General features: G+C 38.2%; 1 protein-coding gene across 1 annotated transcript in view; it reads left to right on the top strand.

Annotated features, from left to right (window-relative positions):
- The first annotated feature begins 3,206 nt into the window (after nucleotides 1–3,206).
- Nucleotides 3,207–20,335, top strand: part of SPAG17 (sperm associated antigen 17) — a 218,652-nt gene continuing 201,523 nt past the window's right edge. Inside the window, exons 1-2 of the mRNA XM_088022251.1 lie at nucleotides 3,207–3,313; nucleotides 12,441–12,516. Coding sequence (XP_087878377.1) covers nucleotides 3,207–3,313; nucleotides 12,441–12,516 — 183 coding nt within the window. The remainder of the gene's footprint in view (nucleotides 3,314–12,440; nucleotides 12,517–20,335) is intronic.

Here is a 20,335-nt window from a genome sequence, read left to right on the forward strand (position 1 = left end):
ATCTTTATTTTTGACATTTAAAATGTTCAATTCCTCTAAATCATTTGCTAGATCATAATTTATATTCACAGATGTCTTAGTGAAGGGCCTCAGTTCGTTTTCTGAAAAATGAGCAAAAATCTCCATTGGTGTACGTGACATAAGCAGACTCATTCATTATATTACTCTAATATGCAAACCCCTTCTTTAAAGTAAGGAATTTATTAACTTGATAAAGAAGTGAAAGAATGTACTGTAGAAGCAGGTGGAGGGCAAGGTAAAGGGGGCAAGAGAGCAGGAACCACCAGCTGCAGTAGCTGGAAGGGCAAGGATTGGATTTTTTAGCCTCCCACAGTGGCCAGCACTGCATCCCGCCTACTTGAAAGTCACGAGCTCATTTTCTCAGGCCATTGTGAGAAGGCTGGCTACTGTTAGATTTATTAAAAGCTGACTCTCAGATGAAAACTACCAAAAACATTAGAGTAGTTAGGGTAACTCTAGCTGCTATAGCAAACGCCAATATTTCAGCAGCATAAGAAAATAAAAGTCTATTTCTCATGCACTTAGTGGTCCCAAGCAATGCCTTTGCTGGAGAAAACAGGGTGGAGCTCAGGGGTAAGGGAGACTTTGGAACCTCTGTGCCACAGCGATCATTCAGAAATGCAAGGCTTTCAGTGTCACCCCAATATCAGGCAGAGCATGAATCATGCTCAGGAGATATTTTTAAGGGCCAGGCTTCGATGTGCCGCTATATCATTCTACTTGTGTCCCCTGGCTAGAACTCAGTCACATGTCCCCATCGAAGAATAAGGAAGGCTGAAAAATGTTGTCTGACTCTCACAGTAGGGGGAAAGAGAATGAAATGTTTGATGAAGAGCTAGTCAGTTTTTACCACAGTATATGTCACCAAAATTTTGTTGCTGCAAAAATTGGGGTTAGACAGCTGGCACTTATAAGACAAAGCTAGTGACACTTTCTCTGCAATTTTAAAGAACACTTAATTTTCCTTTTTTCTCCTCGTTCCATTTTTTTCCTTCATTTCTCTTTCTTATTTGCAATCTACTTTATTAATTATCTGCTAGCAATTTGGCTGAACCGATTGTCCATAATGTTTTATATTGAAATATGCATTCACATTCAAGAAGAAAGAAAATTAGTAACATAGTATGACACACATAAACATCTAGTTAAATTTTTTATAAAATCTAACTGGAAGGCCAACAAACTTTTTACCACTTCTCTAATGAAAATGCAAGACCTTTTTCCCAGACGGTTTAAACCCATGGGAAGAGTTATGGTCAAAATGAAGAATGATGTGTAATCAATGATTACTTACATTTTTTGTCTGTCAGCGATTCATCTTTATATCGAAACTGCAACCCAAAGACAGTTTTCATCTAATATGAAAGCAATGAATCATGGATCACTACATCAAAAACTAATGATGTATTTTATGGTGACTAACATAACATAACAAAATTAAATTAAATTAAAAAAAGAAAAGAAAATTTTAATGACGAACACAATTTTGGAGAAATTTCTATGATAATGGATCAGTGGCAGCCTATGTGGTTGCAGTGGAGACCCTCGGGAAAATCTCTTTCTGGCATGATTCCTCTGGGCTCACTAGGCATCAGACATTTTATTCTCATGACAAGAGAGGGCTTCGAGATAGGACTTGTGACTAGGCTACATGGATCTAGTCCCTCCCAGAAGATAAATACACATATTGCAGCAAGAAAGGAAAAGTCGATTTTTTTTGTAAATTTCCTATGAAAAGACTGTTTCTAGAAATTTTGCTTTCTCTTTAATAATCTGTATTAAAGAACTGGGGTGGGAGGGGAAATTTCCCTTTGTTGGTCCAAATTATGAATAGGACTTGAGAAGCTGTGGCATCTTTAACCCCCCCCCCCCCCATGAAGTAAGATAGTAGTGGCTGGATATCACCATGGCCCTCACACATAAATGTATTCCTCAAAGAAAGCAATAAAAAGCATTACAACACCTTACCCCGTAGAAGGTCAGCTGGCAGGTTGTGCTGAATGAAATTAAGCCGCAGGTCACATGCGTCTCCTTAGCCATCCCTGGTCCATTAGGATTGTTGAAGCATCTCACCTCCCGGCAAGCGCAGGGTTCAGGCGAATAGTTAAACATTGCATTTTATAGGTACTAAAAGCAAAACACCTTTGGTTGAGTTCTGCCCCTGTCTGTCCTTAAATCAGTCTTATTTATTTATAAAAAATAAATAAAGTAAGTCTAGTCCCCCAAAGGCGGGCATCTCTCAATTTGGCAGTCCTAAAACAGTTGTTGTAGAGGTTAATTGAGCGCACTGGATTTGGGAACCCTGACAATCCTGGATTCTAACCCTAGTGCCGTCACTCACACACCGTGGGACTTGCAAGAAGGTGGTTGTAAGAATTAAATGATAGAACTATGTGCAGGATATAGCCGTGATCATGAAACAGGAGCTGTTGTTATTACCATTACTATTATTACTGTCATTATTATTTGAGGGACTCTGACCACCATCTTTTAGGTAGTGGTGAGTGTTGGAGGGGAGGGGAAGAAAGACTACTTATCAGTGGAGGACGGTTTGAGAGAACTGGCGCTGATTAGGCAGAGAAAAAGACCTAGAAAGATCTTAATCACAACTACAGTTATACAAAGGATCTCCTGGAGAAGCGATCCCACTTGTTTAGGAAGTCCCTGGGAGGAGAACCCAAGACCGAAGCCAAGGAAGACGTTCAGGGAGATAAACTTGTACATAAGGAAGCAGTTGGGGCAGATTAGAATGGGTGAGAAAGTGACATGGGATGTCTCCTGAGGGAATCAGTTCTCCATTCGAGGTTGCCCAGGGTCGAAAAACTTTTGGTGTCGAAGTCATGGACGGAATTCCAGGGATTTTAAGTTTCTAGACAATGCCTCGGGCGGGAGAGGCTCCAAGTAGCAGCAGAGGGGCGAAGCGAAGCCGGCCTCGGCCTGACCTCTCCCATTTGCACAGTTGTACCGCTGGAAAATCCTAAAATGTAATCAGGGGGTCTGGGAGTCCCGCCTCGGGGTTGCCGCGGGCTGGGAAGCTCGGTTGCTATGGCGACGGAAGCCGTTGGCCTGTGGCTTCAGAGCAGGTTTGGGGGAGGGGAACCGAAGTCGTTCAGGAACTGGGCGGGGCTTCGGTTACTAAGGCAGCGGGGACGCTTAGTCCGGGCCTGAGCCCAGTCTAGACGCCAATGCTCCTCCCGTCCTTTGCATGGCACCCAAGAAAGAGAAAGGCGGGACTGCGAGCAACAGTTCAAAGATATGGGAACCCTCGCTCATCGGTGCACACTTCAATCAGGTGAGCCCGGAGCCCTGTAAGTCCTCCCTGACCCTGGCAGTGCCAAAGCCCCGCTAGAGTTACAGACGCCGCCGCCAGGCTCGCCCTCCCTTCCAGACCCCGCCATCGCCCCTTCCGAAAACAGTTCTTGATTCCGTTCTCCCAAGCCCGGTCGTTCCTCCCACTAAACGACCCAGGGTCCCATCCGCGGAGAATGGGTGTTAAAGGAAGAAGGAAGGGGACACCGGGTGAATCAGTGCGATTTCAAAGGGTGGAGAAAGCTGAGTGATGGGGAACAGAGGTGTAGCTCTGACACCTCAGGATCCTTTTCAGTGAAGTCACCCAGATGGCACTCCAAAATTATACTGAAGTTGTCTTTATGAACTGTTCGCTTCCTCCTGACATCTCCTGAAGGACAGAAATCCTGTTGATTCATCCTTAGCCTGACGTTTAGTAGGGCTTCACTGAATGCTGTAGGAAAAGAGACGTGGAGTAGCTATCAACATATTTAATACAAGTGAGCCTTCTGCCTATAGGAAAAGATGAAATTCTTATGCAATGCCCTGATACCACGATATCAAACTTTTGATATATTTTGAAGGTACTGTAAGAGATCAGAGTACTGACAGATTGGCTGCTAGATGCATCCATAGGGTAGCAAAAAGGCACCAGGCGATCTATAACCCACCTGCCAGGTGACTTCAAATTGCACAGCATCCCCACCGGACTAGCTCCCCATCCCACTCACACACACCAACATTTAGTTCACTGGGGAGCCCAATAGCTCTGGTCACCTGTTGCTGGGAACCCACTTCTACATTTAGTTGTTTCTATCTAGTTCCAAGATAACATATGGATGGAGAAAGGTTGATTCTGAGAATTCCAGCCTGCCATTCCAATGTATGTTAAAAACTGGGAAAAAAATTTGTTTTCCTTTTCTGTGTGTGTGGACAGTGCACTAGAGAATCAGCACTTAAAGGAAAAACATATCCAAAGTCTTATTTGTCCTTATGTTCTACTGTACTTGTTTTTTCTCTAAGAACGGTAATTCTGTCTGATGTGGAATTCTACCTGATGAAGAATTTCATGAAAGTAGTTAAGATTCTGCTGATGCTGACATGACGTCATGGAATTTGGGGTTATTTCTATAACTTTAAGAATGAAGGATGTCAGCTCAGTAATTCTTGGTTACATTCTCAAATTCTGAAAGATGTTTTTCAAAATACTCTGTATAAGCACCCTCTCTTTTGCTTTTATAAATCAGCCCTAGCCAAAATAATTTTTTCTCCATTTGCTTTGAGATTGTGTAGGCCAAGTTTGGGCTTGAAGTGAAACTTTCTGCTTGAATTATAAACTGCTGAACAACAGAATTTGATGGAGGTGCTGACACTGCATTAGCTTTAGTGTGGCAAATATGAAGCTATAATTTTCCTAGCTGAATGGAAAACCTAAAGGAACTATTTTTCCTTATGGCTTGAAAACCTGAAATAATACTCAGCTTTCTCAGTTCTGCTCAAACAGTATCATTTCAATAAATCTTATATAGTAAAAGAAAGAATTTGAACTCACAGTAATATGTAGTCTTAACTACAAAGGCTGAACTTCTTCAGTTTGTTGAGTTCGTGTTTTTTAATAGTAGGGGAAGACAATGACCCTCCACCTCCTCTCGTATTTTTTTTTTCTCAGTTTGATTTCTGGTCTGCTCCAAGAGGAAAATTCCTGGATTAACCCAGCAGTCCAATGCCCAGAGTCATGCCTTACCCACCAATGTAACAGACTCTGAATTTGGGTTAAAGATGACTAGAGAGGAGTGAATCCCTTATTCACGGGGTTTAGCAAAGTGCTTTGCACCTAGTGGGTACTCAAAAAATAGTTTTGCCTTGGCACCCAAAGTTGCTTTCTGTACAGTTGGTACTCAGGGAAATATTGTGTGCCAGTATGTATAGTTGTGTGTGTGTGTGTGTGTGTGTGTGTGTGTGTGTGTACTGGGGGTGAGAGAACGGGAAGTCTTTCAGTCTTCCATAAGCCAGTTTTTAGAATTAACTGATTAAAGAATCCACATCAGTAGTAATTTTGAACTCGTGTGTTCACATGGAGCTGCACTAGACTCGAAAGAGACCAACAAGTTTACAATTTGGTTTCAGTGAATCCACCTTGTATCAGTATTTTGGGCTGTCCTTTCAAGTTGGACTAATTGCTAATTTCTTAAAAGATTTTATTTATTGATTTGTTTGTTTGTTTATTGAGAGAGAGAGAAAAGAATCTCAAGCAGACTCCATGCTGAGTGCAGAGCCCGGGGTGGGCCTCGATCTCACGACCCTGAGATCATGACCTGGGCCGAAACCAAGAATCGGACACTCAACGGACTGAGCCACCCAGACCCCCCCATTGCTAATTTTTAGTACATTTTAGTTGGTTCTAAAATACAAAGTGATGGCAAATAATACAAAGCAGTAAATGACTAGATAGAGACTAGAAGTTAGGAAGACAAGTGTGTGCTGGGATTGTCAGGAAATGTTTTGTATAATAACTTGCCTTTAGCTAGGCCCTAAAGAATGGGTAGAATTCGAGCAGGTAGAATGAAGGAGGATGATTATTTTGGGTAAGGAGGCCAATATATGCCTCAAATAAATCTGGGGCATTTATTTTTTTTCTTTTCTTTTCTTTTTTTATTATTATGTTATGTTAATCACCATACATTACATCATTAGTTTTTGATGTAGTGTCCCATGATTCATTGTTTGCGAATAACACCCAGTGCTCCATGCAGAACGTGCCCTCTTTAATACCCATCACCAGGCTAACCCATCCCCCAACCCCGTCCCGTCTAGAACCCTCAGTTTGTTTCTCAGAGTCCCTAATCTCTCAAGGTTCGTCTCCCCCTCTGATTCCATCCCTTTCATTCTTCCCCTCCTGCTATCTTCTTCTTTTTTTTAAACATATAATGTATTATTTGTTTCAGACGTACAGATGTGTGATTCATCAGTCTTACACAATTCACAGTGCTCACCATAGCACATACCATCCCCAATGTCCATCACCCAGCCACCCCATCCCTCCCACCCCCCCATCACTCCAGCAACCCTCAGTTTGTTTCCTGAGATTAAGAATTCCTCATATCAGTGAGGTCATGTGATACATGTCTTTCTCTGACTGACTTATTTCGCTCAGCATGATACCCTCCAGTTGCATCCATGTCGTTGCAAATGGCAAGTTTTCATTCCTTTGATGGCTGCATAATATTCCATTGTATATATCTACCACATCTTCTTTATCCATTCATCTGTTGATGGACATCTTGGCTCTTTCTGGGGCATTTAAATTGAGCAAGAGAGATGTAGATTAGATTGCTTCTAGTGTATATTACTCCTGAATTAATTCCATCAATCAAATAGTTATTTTCTAACTTTGCTATCTATGTATCAAAACACTTATCTTATTAATATACATGAAATATCACACCTCAAATTAGTTAAAAAGAAAATATTTAGGCACAATGACAATAAGAATATAAAAATACGTCTTAGGGGCGCCTGGGTGGCTCAGTTGGTTAAGCCTCTGCCTTCGGCTCAGGTCATGATCCCAGGGTCCTGGGATCAGTCCCACATCAGGCTCCCTGCTGGAAGCCTTCTCCCTCTCCCTCTGCTGCTCCCCCTGCTTGTGTTCTCTCTCTCTCTGTCTGACAAATAAATAAATTTTTAAAATTAAAATTAAATAAAATTAAAAAATAAAAATACATCTTAGTGTGAGCTTATACGTGACATAGACATTATATTTATCATCTCCAGCAGCATTAGGGAGTTAAAGATGCTTTTAAATATAAATTAAAATCTTTTCATGCACCTGTCAAGGCAGCTTCTATTGGCCACAGCGAGAGGAAGAGGTGTTAACCTAAGCACCCGGTGACTGAAGGCGCTGTCTGGAGAAATCCTGGTCTAAGATATTTTTATTTCTATTTTAGGGGGGAATAAAATATAATAACATGAAATTTACCATTTCAACCATTTTTATTTTTTTATTTATTTTTTTAAAGATTTTATTTATTGGGGCGCCTGGGTGGCTCCGTCAGTTAAGTGTCTGCCTTCGGCTCAGGTCATGATCCCAGGGTCCTGGTATCGAACCCCACATTGGGCTCCCGGCTCAGCTCCCCACCATCCTGCTTATGCTCTCTTTCTCTCTCTCTCTCTCTCTCTCTCTCAAATAATAAATAAAATCTCAAAAAATAAAATAAAATAAAGATTTTATTTATTTGTTTGAGAGAGAGAGAGAGAACACAAGTAGTCAGAGTGGTAGACACAGGGAGAGGTAGAAGCAGGCTCTTCGCTGAGCAGGGAGCCCGATGTGGACCTCGATCCCAGGACCCTGGGATCATGACCTGAGCCGAAGGCAAACACTTAACAGACTGAGCCACCCAGGCGCCCCAATTGTATATATTCTTTTGCCCATATATTTTTTTAAGATTTTATTTATTTATTTACTTATTTATTTGAGAGAGAGAGCGTACACACGTGCATGCACGAGTGTGGGGGAGGGGCAGAAGGAGAGGGAGAAGCAGACTCCCCCACAAGCAGGGAACCCAATATGGGGCTCGATCCCAGGACCCCAAGATCATGACCTAAACCAAAGTCAGACACTTACCTGACTGGGCCACCCAGGCGCTCCCTTTTGCCCATGTTTTTAATGGAGTTGTTGGTTTTTTTACTGTTGAACTGTAGAACTAATTTATATATTCTGGATATTAAACCTTTATGAGATGTATGATTTGCAAATATTTTCTTCTTTTCCACGGGTTTCCTCTTCACTCTGTTGACAGTGTCCTTTGATGCACAAAGTTTTTAATTTCGACGATGTTCAATTTATCTAATTTTTCTTTTGTTGACTGTGTAATCGGTGTCATATCCAAGAAATCACTACCAAATCCAGTGTCATGAAGTTTTTCCTCTAAGATTGTTATGGTTTTAATCTTGAATTTAGATGTGTGGTCCATTTTGAGTTAATTTTTGTACGTGGTGTGAGGTAAGGGTCCAACTTAATAATTTTTTTGCATGGAATATCCAGTTTTCCCAGCACCACTTGTTGAAAAGGCTGTCCCTTCTCATGGAGAAAGGGTGGGACAAGGGAGAGTACAAGTACCACAAAATTTCCTACCATATCGAATGTGGCTTTTTCTCGATTGGGCATTCGCTTGGTTGCTTTAGATTTTTGACTGGCTTCAGAGCTCCTATAAAGTTATTTTAGTCAGTCTCTAGTTGTTCTTCTAATGTTTCCAGGGGGTACAGAGGGCACGTAACTGCCTAGTCTGCCGTTTTGTTGATATCACTGTGGTCTAAGAGAATTTGTAATCAATTCTGATCTTTCCATTTCTTCCGAGCCCATTATATGACAGATGATGCTGAGAAAGTGGAGATTAGTAGAAGCTTTGCTCATGACTATTTAGGAAAATTTTCCTCAATTATCCAAACAATGTAGCCATTCTCTCTAGGAGCTTACAGATTACACAAGGCCTGTCTCTGGGTAACGTCACATAGCTTCAAAATGACTGAGCTATATGTTTCAATCGGAATTTTGTGTTATGGTCAGAGCTTTTGTGTCAACACAGGGTAAAAGAACCTCACAATGTTTTCTATGGTAAGTGACAGCATGATAACACTATAGAAAATATTCAGAAGTCAGATACAAATTCTTTTTTTTTTCTTTAAGATATTATGGACTTTTACAAACCGTGAGAGGCTCTTAATCTCAGGGAACAAACTGAGGGTTGCTGGAGTGGTGGGGGTGGGAGGGATGGGGTGGCTGGGTGATGGGCATTGGGGAGAGTATGTGCTATGGTGAGCGCTGTGAACTGTGTAAGACTGATGAATCACAGACCTGTACCCCTGAAACAACTAATACATTATATGTTAATAAAAATTAATAATAATAAAAAAGAAGGTGAAAAAAAGATGATATGGACTTTTTTCTCAAATGTGTTCTTCACAATTCCAGGTTCCCCAAAAGTTTGTTTGGGTTGATTTAGATTTCTCACAGGCAGAGTTTTGGGGATTTTGTTAATTTTGTTAAATCCTTTCATATTTTCAGACTGTCTGAGGATAGTTATTTCTTTTCATTTGTTCCTGGTTTTAGGTCTCATTTTTATGTGCAGCAAAAAGGCAGCCATAACTCATGAGACCATCTTTAGGCATAGCAACTATTCCATTTGCTTACTGTGACTCACCACAAAAAAATAAAAAAAAAAAAAAACAGCAAAAAAGTTTATGCAATCCACATACCCCTTAACCCAGTCAGCTTCGTTATTCTAATTCACTGATTTCATTTTGTAATTATGATTTTATGTCCCTAATACCCAACGTAAAGGACTAGACACTTGTTGTCATTTGCTTTACATTTATCACTAAGATTTTACTTCTTGATTACAAAGACACAAATTGCTGCTCTACATGGTAATGCCCTTCTTTACTATGCTTACTTAGAGGTGGAGACTCCCAGGGTATCTGGGCTAACCTGCCCCTTTTCACACTACTGACAATCTAAGCACATCAAGGTCTGGCTCTTAGACATGCAGTTCTTTATCTTCCCTCACTTTGGCTCTAGGCTTTATCTTATAACTCAGTACTTAGTTACAGAATGCCTTGAATTATGTGCTATGGATTCATGTTTTATAGAGCACAAGTATAATGTGAGTGACTAGCATGATTGTGGGCACAAGGTATCACACTCAAACCATATTAATGGAATTAATTCACTGATTTACTTTGAAACATGAAGAAATCTATATTGTGGAAACCAGGACAGTTAGTAGACTGTGGAGATGTGTTCTAAGAGAAAAGGAAGGGACAGAAAACATTTACATAAAAAAGCATCACAGCAGATACATAGCATGACTATGACAGTGCCTAGAAAACAACTATGCAATGATACAGTTTCACTTCTCAGATGTTTCATCTGCCAGCCAGGAGGCATTCAAGTGAAAGTTCTTCAGAACATTTAGCTAGTAGTCTCTCTTTACTGTACTTCAGTTGAGGAATAATATTTTTCTCTTATTAAATGTAGCTCAGTGACAATAGCTGAGATGTGCACGTTTGAAAAATAGTAATAGAGTTCCTTCGAGTCTTGGACAAAGTTTTTAATTCTTGTAAAGTTTTAATAAGGTGGATAAGGGTTCAAGATAGGTATTGCTGAAATGTTAATATCCCAAACCTGTTAAACAAAGTTATAAAACATGTAGATATTAAAATGATAATAAACTGAGTTTAAGTCAGTTTTTTCAGGGGGAAAATGTTCAATTAAATGAACTGCTTGAACCATTAGAAATATATTCTATCAAAAAGGGAAATACATTTTATTGGGCAGAATCCTTAAACAGTATTTGAGAGGCAGTGAAGGATTTTTCAACTTTTTTGATCTTAAACAGTGAGCTATTTCTCATGTTAATGTGTATTTAAGACTTACTGGAAATACTCATAATATGAGCTGAAGACTGATGTCTGGCAGCAAGCATATTTCTGAAATTGGGTTGGTTTTTATTACTATATTTTCTGAAATATGCTTTCATTGATATTTACAAAACAAATTGCCAGTTCACACAAAGGTTGTTTTAATAAAAGCCAATGAAAACAACTGAGTTGCTAGGAAGAATGTTAAGAGGGAAATGGACTTTTCATAACCTCACATTATAATTTCTCCTTTTTGAACAAAAATGTATTATTTGAATGAGTTTGGAACCAAAAGGAATTAGCATGTCAAAATATCTACCTAGATGTTATATGTGATCACTTTTATTGCAAATGAAAAATATTAAATGTAAGTAAAATATAAGTGTTGCCAATAAGAGTTTGGCAACCCTCTAGGAAAATGTTAGTTAAGAAATGGTGAATGTTGACCATGTTTCAGCTCTAGCCTTAGAAACTATCATGGGCTCCCAGTTACCTATGGGATAAAAACCAAGATGCTCTGCCTGGCTTTCACAGCCCTGCCTAATTTGGCCTTTCTCTGCCCATCCATCTTTTTCTCTCACTACTTCGGTTGAATGGTCTCCGTGGTATCCCCAGGCACATACTGACTATACCCATGCAGGTTCTTGGCCTGAAGACCATCTAACTCCTTCTCATTAAAATCCTCCTTCATAACTTCCAGAAAGGACCTCAAATCACACAGTTCTGTCCCTCACTGACTTTTCTCCTTCTACTAAATTACTCCAGGGATTGTTATCTTTACTGCTATCCTACTTTGAGCTGTGGCCCAACAATTTCAGTGTCATCTACTATATCTACATTCTTTTTCAACACTGCAAATTCCTGGAAGGTAGCAAAAGGTTAACATGTTTAATTCCTTTCTTCCTGGTCACAGCACGTAAGAGTGATAAAGAAGTACATAGTGATCTTCAAGAAATACTTTTGAATTAAATACATTGAGTATATTATACTGTCTCAGCCTCCTGACAGCTCTAAGATTACTCCCAACCCATTGGTTAAAAGAACTTAAATTGAAGAAAATCTCAAAGCCTTAGTTTTTGCAACCATAAAACAGGGACAACGGTCATACCTCCCTTGCAGATATTAGATCAATTGTTAAAAGGATTTAAAGGCATCTAGCACATAGTATCTCAGACTTCACATGTCCAAACCCAAACCCCAGATTTTCCCCTTCAAACCTGCTCGTTACCTTCTCATTGAGTGGTCCCACCATTCACCCAGTGAGTCACTAGGGCCAAATATCTTGCATTCATAAGTTTTCTCCCCCTCTTATGCAACCCACAATTAACAATTAACTTTTAGTAAATCCTATTGGTTCTACCTTGGAAATGTATCTAAAATCTATCCTGTTGGTACCACCCCCACTGGTACATCCTAATCCAAGCCATCATCATCTCTTGCCTCAGCTACAAGTAGCTCAAGAGCTTCAGTACTTGATCTCTTTCTCCCATTCTTGCTGACCTAGTCTTGTCACCATACAGACCTAGAGTGGTTCTTTTAATATGTAAGACATAGAGAAAAATCCAAATGTTCTACCATGTCCTTAAAAGACTCTGTGTGTGTGTCTGTGTATGTGTGTCCTCTGCCAACTACTTTGACTCGATTTCGAATTTTCTATGACTCACCCCTTCACTCAGTTCTGTGGTAACTACACTGGCCTTTTTGCTGATCTTCAGATCCATCAGAAAGCACATTGCCATCTTTGCCCTTGCTGTGCCCTCTGCCGAGAATGACCCCTCCCAAGATAAGCATGTGAGTCACTCCTTCCCTTCCTTCAGGATTCTGTTCAAATATCTCCTTCCCTGACCATCATGTATTTAAACTACACCATCACATTCCACCCACTTAACCCTAACTCTGTTCCTGAGCTTCTACTTTGCATATATTTCATTATTGTCTGTTTTCCTCCATGAAAACGTCAGCTCCACAAAGGCAGGGATTTATCCTGCTGACATACAGAGGGGTTCAAATAACACTGCAGAGTGGAGGAATAGTAGAGGCTCAGAAAGAAGGAGCTCCTAGTAATAATCGTATTACTATATTTACTGGAGTGGTATGAAAATCAAATAAAGTATCTGAAAGAATATGGAACATTATGTACCCCAATATAAATATTTATAAATATTATCTTATGATAACATAATTATTATTGTTTTTATTACTCTTTTATAAATTTTCATATGGATGTTTATACAAGTTCTTCAAATTCAGTATGTTCAAAACTGGTACTGTCCTGTTCATTGAAGTTAGAAACACCCTAGCACCTCTTCTTCTAATATCAAATTGGTCAGCAAGCACTATTACTATTACCTCTCTATTTCAGTTCCTTCTTTTTCACCCCTCATAACTTCCAACACTATTACAATAGCCTTCTAAACTTCCTTCTCGCCTGCCTTCATTCAGGGGTGAAAATTTAAAAATATGTTAACTCTCACAATTATATATAAATCAACATATAAATTTTAAAAATTAAAAATCACTTTTTATTCTCTATAAAAACTAAACTATGTGGACCTTATGAAACTTCTTGCCACGTGGTATAATTTTTAGTACTTATCAGTCATCACATTTTTCTGATTTCAAAATCATTTGTTGGTTTTCAGAAGTGTTGGTACAGCCTTTGGTTGATGGGGTTCACGTCCTAAAATTTGCCTTCATCTGAGCCATGAGGTGACATGAACAATGTACATAGGCTCTTCCTATAACTTTCCTTTTACATTGGTAGTCATTATGTAATCTGTAGTTCTCTGTATATAGACAATGTCTCTTAATATCAACAATATCATTCATCATACTAAAATTAATCAATTATACTTTTGCACTTTTTATAATTCCAGCTTTTGAACTTCTAATTATTATGTTGAAATTTTTTTCTAGCCTTCATAATACTGTCTGGGTTTTTATATATTTAATTTCTTTATTATCAATTAAGTTACAAAACCATCATGGACTATCATATTTAATCAGTTGCCTTAATTTTATAAGTTTTTGATCACCCTATACATAATGTGGCTAAAGTTTAGGATTAAATAAATTGAAAGAGGTTATTAATTCATCATACTTTTCATTTTTGTCATAAAATAATAAACCCATTTCTGTGTAATTTATTAGACAATATAATAGTTTTTCTCTTATAATAATTTCGTTTTGTTTCAGATTGTACCCTTTGTTCATTTGTTTCTCTGTATCTTCTGCTTCTTTATAATTTACTTTATTACTTTTATATGGGCACCATATTTTCATTTGTCTCTTATAAAGCTAAAGAACGTATTGAAATTTCTAGTAGAATATTTCATTAAAACCAAATCCCTAAGAGTTAATTGCACTTTTCAAATGTTTAAATACTCCCACTTCATGATTTACATTAAACAAACACAAAGGCTTGGCATGATTTCGTCTCAGTGGTTGCAGCTCTAGCTCTATGGATTGCCCATTGGGGTCCTAGTATTTCTCTAATGTCCAATCCTGAACTCTCTTCAGATATAGTATTTAATTATCTCTGGTGTTTGTTTAATATATGGTAATATATAGAAAATTCACAAAGAAGATACTAATACTGATTTATTTGGTATGCATCTTTTATTGCATCAGCTGAATATATTGAATGTATTGAGCTGGGATGAAAACAAAACATCTGGAACTTTCTTCGAAATTGTGGACTGAAACGCCAGACGTTCTCCATGTTACCACTCTGGCACTGTTTTCATGTGACTACTTCTCAGTGAAACCATTTTTCTTGGTATCCACTGAAATAGTTTGAGGCATCACAGATACTTTCTCATCTTGCTCCAGCAGATTGACAAAAAAATATCTAACCACCTTTAGCATCTTGAATTTTGTATATTAGGTACTATCAGAACCCTTTTACATGAAACTCTTAAAGCTCTATCGATAGTGATTAAAATTTTACTGGTTTGATTTCTATGTTTTCCAAAAGGTTCCTTCACCATTTCAGTAGATAACTTTGCCACAGTCAGGCTACATTGCTGTGATATACCCATACTAATTATTTTTCTAATTTCGCCTAAGTATTTCATGTCTCAAAACATTCGCTTATGTTTAACTACATAATAGATTGTTAAAAGTTCTGATGATATGTTTAAAAATGCTTTGTAATTACCTATTGACACACTTTGATTAAAAAAATTTTTTATTTTAAGCTCATTAGTGCACGAAACTAACTTCCTGTGTTCTTTAAATTTTCCTTCATTAATGATTGCATATTTTCTTCATTGGAATCATGACCTTTAACAAAACATGATAGGCAGTTTGGTTTTAAAAAGCGTTTCACCTGTTCAACTTTTAACACCATAACCTTTGAGCTCTATTTCCATCCAACATTTATATCACTTGTAATAATACGATAATCAGATTTTTATGTTGAAAGAACCAAGTTGTTTTCATTTTAGAAATACAAACATTTTTAATGTCGTAATGATTTTTACACAGTATTAGAACATGCCTCAGGTTGTGGTTGATTACTGTTTTCTTCTTTGATCTCAGGAAAATCCAGAATATTTACCTGTTCATGATACTTAAAATTTTGGAAACATATCCAGGCTTTGAAGTTTCTTTATTGTGGATTTCCACTTAAAATATTTATCATGAATGTATATGTTATATCAAAAACTACACACAGAGAATTGCATTGCACTATAATCAAAATAAAAGTAAAAATGGGGGCACCTGGGTGGCTGTCAGTTGAGTGTCCGACTCTTGATCTCAGCTCAGGTCTTGATCTCAGGGTTGTGAGTTCAAGCCCCACATTGGGCATAGAGCCTACTTAAAAAAAATAATAAAAATTTTAAAAAATTAAAAATTAAAAAATAAAAATAAAAGTAAAAACTAAACGAGTCAGAAGCAATAGTTTGAGCTTGAGGGTGATGATTAACTGGGATCCTCTGGAAGCCCAGAATGCTTACTAAAGGCTGTGCAATGTAGCCTTGCTGTCTACCGTGACGCAGCCCAGATCCACAGACCCTGCTGCAGAAGTTCCCTTGATGTCACAATGTCAGCAAGCCCAGTTATCAATGATCATAGCAACATCTTGTAATGAGCAGTTTGTACTAAGAGTTTATTAGATTTTGCATTCTTAATTTTACCACTTAGCACAGTTACTTTTATTCTATCTACCAACCAGCATGCATTCCAGTTCAACCAGCAGGTTGGCACATCTGTGTGTGTTCAGTGACTATTGGCACCACCTCCTCTTCTCCCCTCTGTGTACCCTTTGCGGACTCCTGGGTTGTCCTTTTGTAATACCAATATGACCGTGTCACTTCCTGCTTCAGTCTCAATTACTTACTGGCCCTTCTTAATCTTCCTAGCTCTAGTCCAGCTTCATCTACCCTCCCCTATCCAGACTCCCTGTCATTCCTGACAACTAGATAACTCACACCTGCTGGGTAATTTTGTGCTTTCATACACATAGGATTTTTTGTTTTACCCTTCCTTCCCCTACACCACTTGTTGAGCTTCTTCTCTTTCTTAAAATCACAATTCAAATGTGCTTCCTCCATGCAACTATCCCTGACTTCCCATTCCCACATTCAATTCACCATGTTTCCATGGTTCTTATTAATACCATGATGATGGTACTTACCATGTTATCAGAGTTATTTTTTTGGATTTTATTTAAATTCAAGTTAGTTAATGTACTAGTATTATTAGTTTCAGGGGTTGAATTTAGTGATTCATCATTTGCATATAACACCTAGTGTTCATTCCATCAGGTGCCCTCCTTAATGTCCACCACCCAGTTACCCCATTCACCCCACCCACCTCCCCTCCAGCAACCTTCTTTTGTTTCCTAGAGTTAAGAGTCTTTTACGTTTTATCTCCCCCTCTGTTTCCATTTTATTTTATTTCTCCTTCCCTTCCCCTCATCTGCTTTGTTTCTTAAATTCCACATATGAGTGAGATCGTATGGTATTTGTCTTTCTCTGACTGACTTATTTCATTTAGCGTAATACTCTCTAGTTCCATCCATGTCGTTGCAAATGCCAAAATTTCATTCTTTTTTGATGGCTGAGTAATACAATATTCCATTGTATATATACCACCTCTCTTTTATCCATTCATCAGTCAATGGACATCTAGGCTCTTTCCATATTTTGGCTATTGTGGACATTGCTGCTATAAACATTGGGGTGCAGGTGCCCCTTCGAATCACTATGTTTGTATCATTTGGATAAATACTTAGTAGTGCAATTGCTGGGTCATAGGATAGCTTTATTTTTAACTTTTTGAGGAACCTCCATACTGTTTTCCAGAGTGGCTGCACCAATTTTCATTCCCACCAAGAGTGTAAGAGGGTTCTCCTTTCTCCGCATCCTCGCCAACATCTGTTGTTTTCCTGACTTGTTCATTTTAGCCATGGGTCTGTTCTCTCACATGACTGTGAAATTCTCAAGGACAAGAATTGAGTCATATTATCTTTGGGTATCTTCTCTGAACATAGAGCCTGGAACATACTCTGTCAATCTGAATTGGAGAAATGACAAAACAAATGCAGTAGTTTTTCCTGTTATTTGTACTAAAACTACCCTCCTTTAAATCATGTTGTTCCCACCGTCCATCATTTTTCTTCTTTTTTTATTGCCAGAAACCCAGCAAACAGTAATATTAAGTGTGCAGTCCAGTATATATTGACATATGTATACACCCCCGTAATCCACCATCGAGGTCAAGATGTAGAACATGCCCAGCCCTACATTTGGTTTCCACAAGGCTTCCCTTGTCAATACTTACAACCCAGGGAGTTTACATTACTCTGACTTCTATCATCATCAGTTGTTTTGCTTTTAAATAATTTTATATAAGTGAACTAATTTTATATAAATGAACTTCACATAAATTTTATAGAAATGAACTAATACACAATGTACCCTTTTTGTTCAATATAATGTCCGTGAAATTCATACATACTGTTGCAATATAAATGGTTCATTCTTTTTTATGGCATTGTAGTATTCCATTGTGTAAATGTACCATGATTGATTGATTTATGCATTCTCCCACTGATTGACATTTGGCTCATCCCTAATTTGAAATAGTACAAACAATGCTGCTATAAAAGTCTTGTACAAATTTTTCTTTGGACATATGTACTCATTTCTCTTGGGCATATACTTAGGAATGGAAATGCTGGATCATAGGCTAGGCATGGGTTTAGCTTTAGTAGCTACTACCATAGAGTTTTCCAAAGGGTTTACAGCAATTTACACCCCTATCAGTAATATGAGAGTACAAGCCACTTATCGATCTTTTTAATTGCATTATTTTTTTAACCATGCCTTGTTTCCCCCACCCCCAAATTCGTATGTTTAAACTGAATCCCTAATGTGATGGTATTTGGAGGTAGGACTGTAGGTGGTGATTAGGTCATGAGAGTGGAGCCCTCATGAGTGGGATTAGTGCCCTAATTAAAGAAACCCCAGAGAGATCCCTCACCCCTTCTGCTATATGAGGTTTCAGTAAGAAGATAAGCATCTATACACCAGAAAGTGAGTTCTCACCTGACTGAATCTGCAGGTTCCTTGATCTTGGACTTCCCAGGCTCTGGAACTGTAAGTTTCTACCTCTCTACCCTAAGTTTGTTTTAGTCAGTTCTCCCACTGAAGTCCCTTCTTCCCCATGACTAGTTTATTTGCCATTCTAGGTGAATCTTTCCAGCTATTCAATCCTTTTTTAGGTTTTATGCCTAAAACTCAACACAGCTTGCCAAGAATAAAGACACTCTGCTTTTGTGCAATGGTAGGGTAATATTTTCTAATTAATTCTTACCATTTTCCCCAGATATGATGAGCAAAGGCCTTTCAATAGACCTCTAGCACATTAAGCTGATGGTTATGGGAAGCATTACATGTCGACACATTTACTATCATGATCATCAAAGCCTCTGAACTTGTGACTAATTTCTATTTTCCTCAAAGCATTCACTTAGACTTCCCACACTGGATCTCATCAGACATATGTGCTTGCTCAGCTCAGAGAGCTTTGTGAAATCTCCTTGCAGTGCTTAATGGCACCGTGTCATTGTCACATCTGATAATGAAGGCAAGACAGGGTGGCAGAGGAAGGCCCATTGTCTGGAAATCAGAACGTGTTTCTTGCTTCTGTGTCACCTTCACCAAGATGTCATAGATTTTTCTTCCTCTCTGCAAAATAAAGGAATTAGACTAAATGACAATGAAGGATATCTCCCAGCATTAGACTTCACAATTTTAGATTTCATTGTAATCTATTTTCATATTTGGTATAAAAGCAGTTAAATAAGACCTTTCCAAGAACAATCCCTAGGGCTCCCCACTGTTAATACCGCTTCATCCAGAGAAGTGCCTGCTTAAACTTACCTTTGTTTTTAAGCCAGTTCTCTAACAATGACAAAACATTTCCTCTACTTCCATGGTAACCCAATATTTGGGGTATGAAAACTTGTGAAATGCTTTCTAAAATCAAATAAATTCTGTTTCCTGGACTCCCCTTGTTCTCACCCCTCACAATCATTATTCTTTGTGTTGTTCTTATTGCGTCTTCTGCTAAATATGGTTCTAGTGTGTGGCTATGGGTGGCACAGGCAAATATAACAGTTTCTCAGGCAGCATAGATTGAATAGAAGTGGAGAAAGAACCCCCAAAATTATATAAACATCAATGAAAAAACATATGATCTCTAAAAATGTGCATGACTCCATATATGTATATAATATTTGAGTTTTGATTAAACTAGTTTAAGTTTAGGAATATTGAGTTCAACCACTTCTATCTTCACATCAGATATCTAGAAGGTAGAGCAAGAATAAAAATGGTTTCTTTATTTACACTTGTTATTGTAATTATAAAGTAAAGCATTAAAGAATGTCTGTTGTTTATCTTGTCTTGCATATCTTATACATTTACCACCAACCTAGGAAAATGTTTGTGGGAAAATGGTTTACTATGACCATATTTTCAACCTTTGCTATGGAAATAACTATAGATGTATTACACTGTATTACTTTTTGTGATGAAGACTACACTTTAGGTCAGAAGTGTATATGCTTTAAATTATATTTAAAGTAATGATGACCTGTTTTGCTTCAGAAGATTTTTGCTTAGTCCCTCTTATGTTCAATAATGATCAATCTTGTCTAGAGACCAAAGGTTTTGGTCATGTGGAGCAGAATTTCTGGTCATGTGAAGTCCATATGGGAACTGGACTTCTGGTTATAGCCTCATTAGCACCATCACCAAAACAGCTGAGGAAACCAGCTCATCCTCCATGGCACAAACCACAGAGTCACTTCACTTATCCAATTGCAGCTTCACTAAAAGTTTGCTTTCAACTTCTTTAGGATTCTTCCTTTTGCTTTATCTGTTTCTTGGCCTCATCACCATCTCTAATTATTCTTATATTATAGAAGCCAGTGTTCCAGCAAAAGCAAGATTGAAAGTTTCCTCTCTCCTTTGAATTTCAGCTACTAAAAAGTCTTTAAAATCATCCAATTTAATTTGGTGAATGAAAGTTTTCAGTTAAACAAATAAACATGTAGAAACAAAACAGTTGTGCCTGATGTATTGTTTTATTTTTT

This window comes from Eumetopias jubatus, unplaced genomic scaffold, assembly GCF_037043125.1.
Source record: "Eumetopias jubatus isolate StellerSeaLion01/CBP00866 unplaced genomic scaffold, mEumJub1_p1.0 scaffold_4, whole genome shotgun sequence".
NCBI lineage: Eukaryota > Metazoa > Chordata > Mammalia > Carnivora > Otariidae > Eumetopias > Eumetopias jubatus.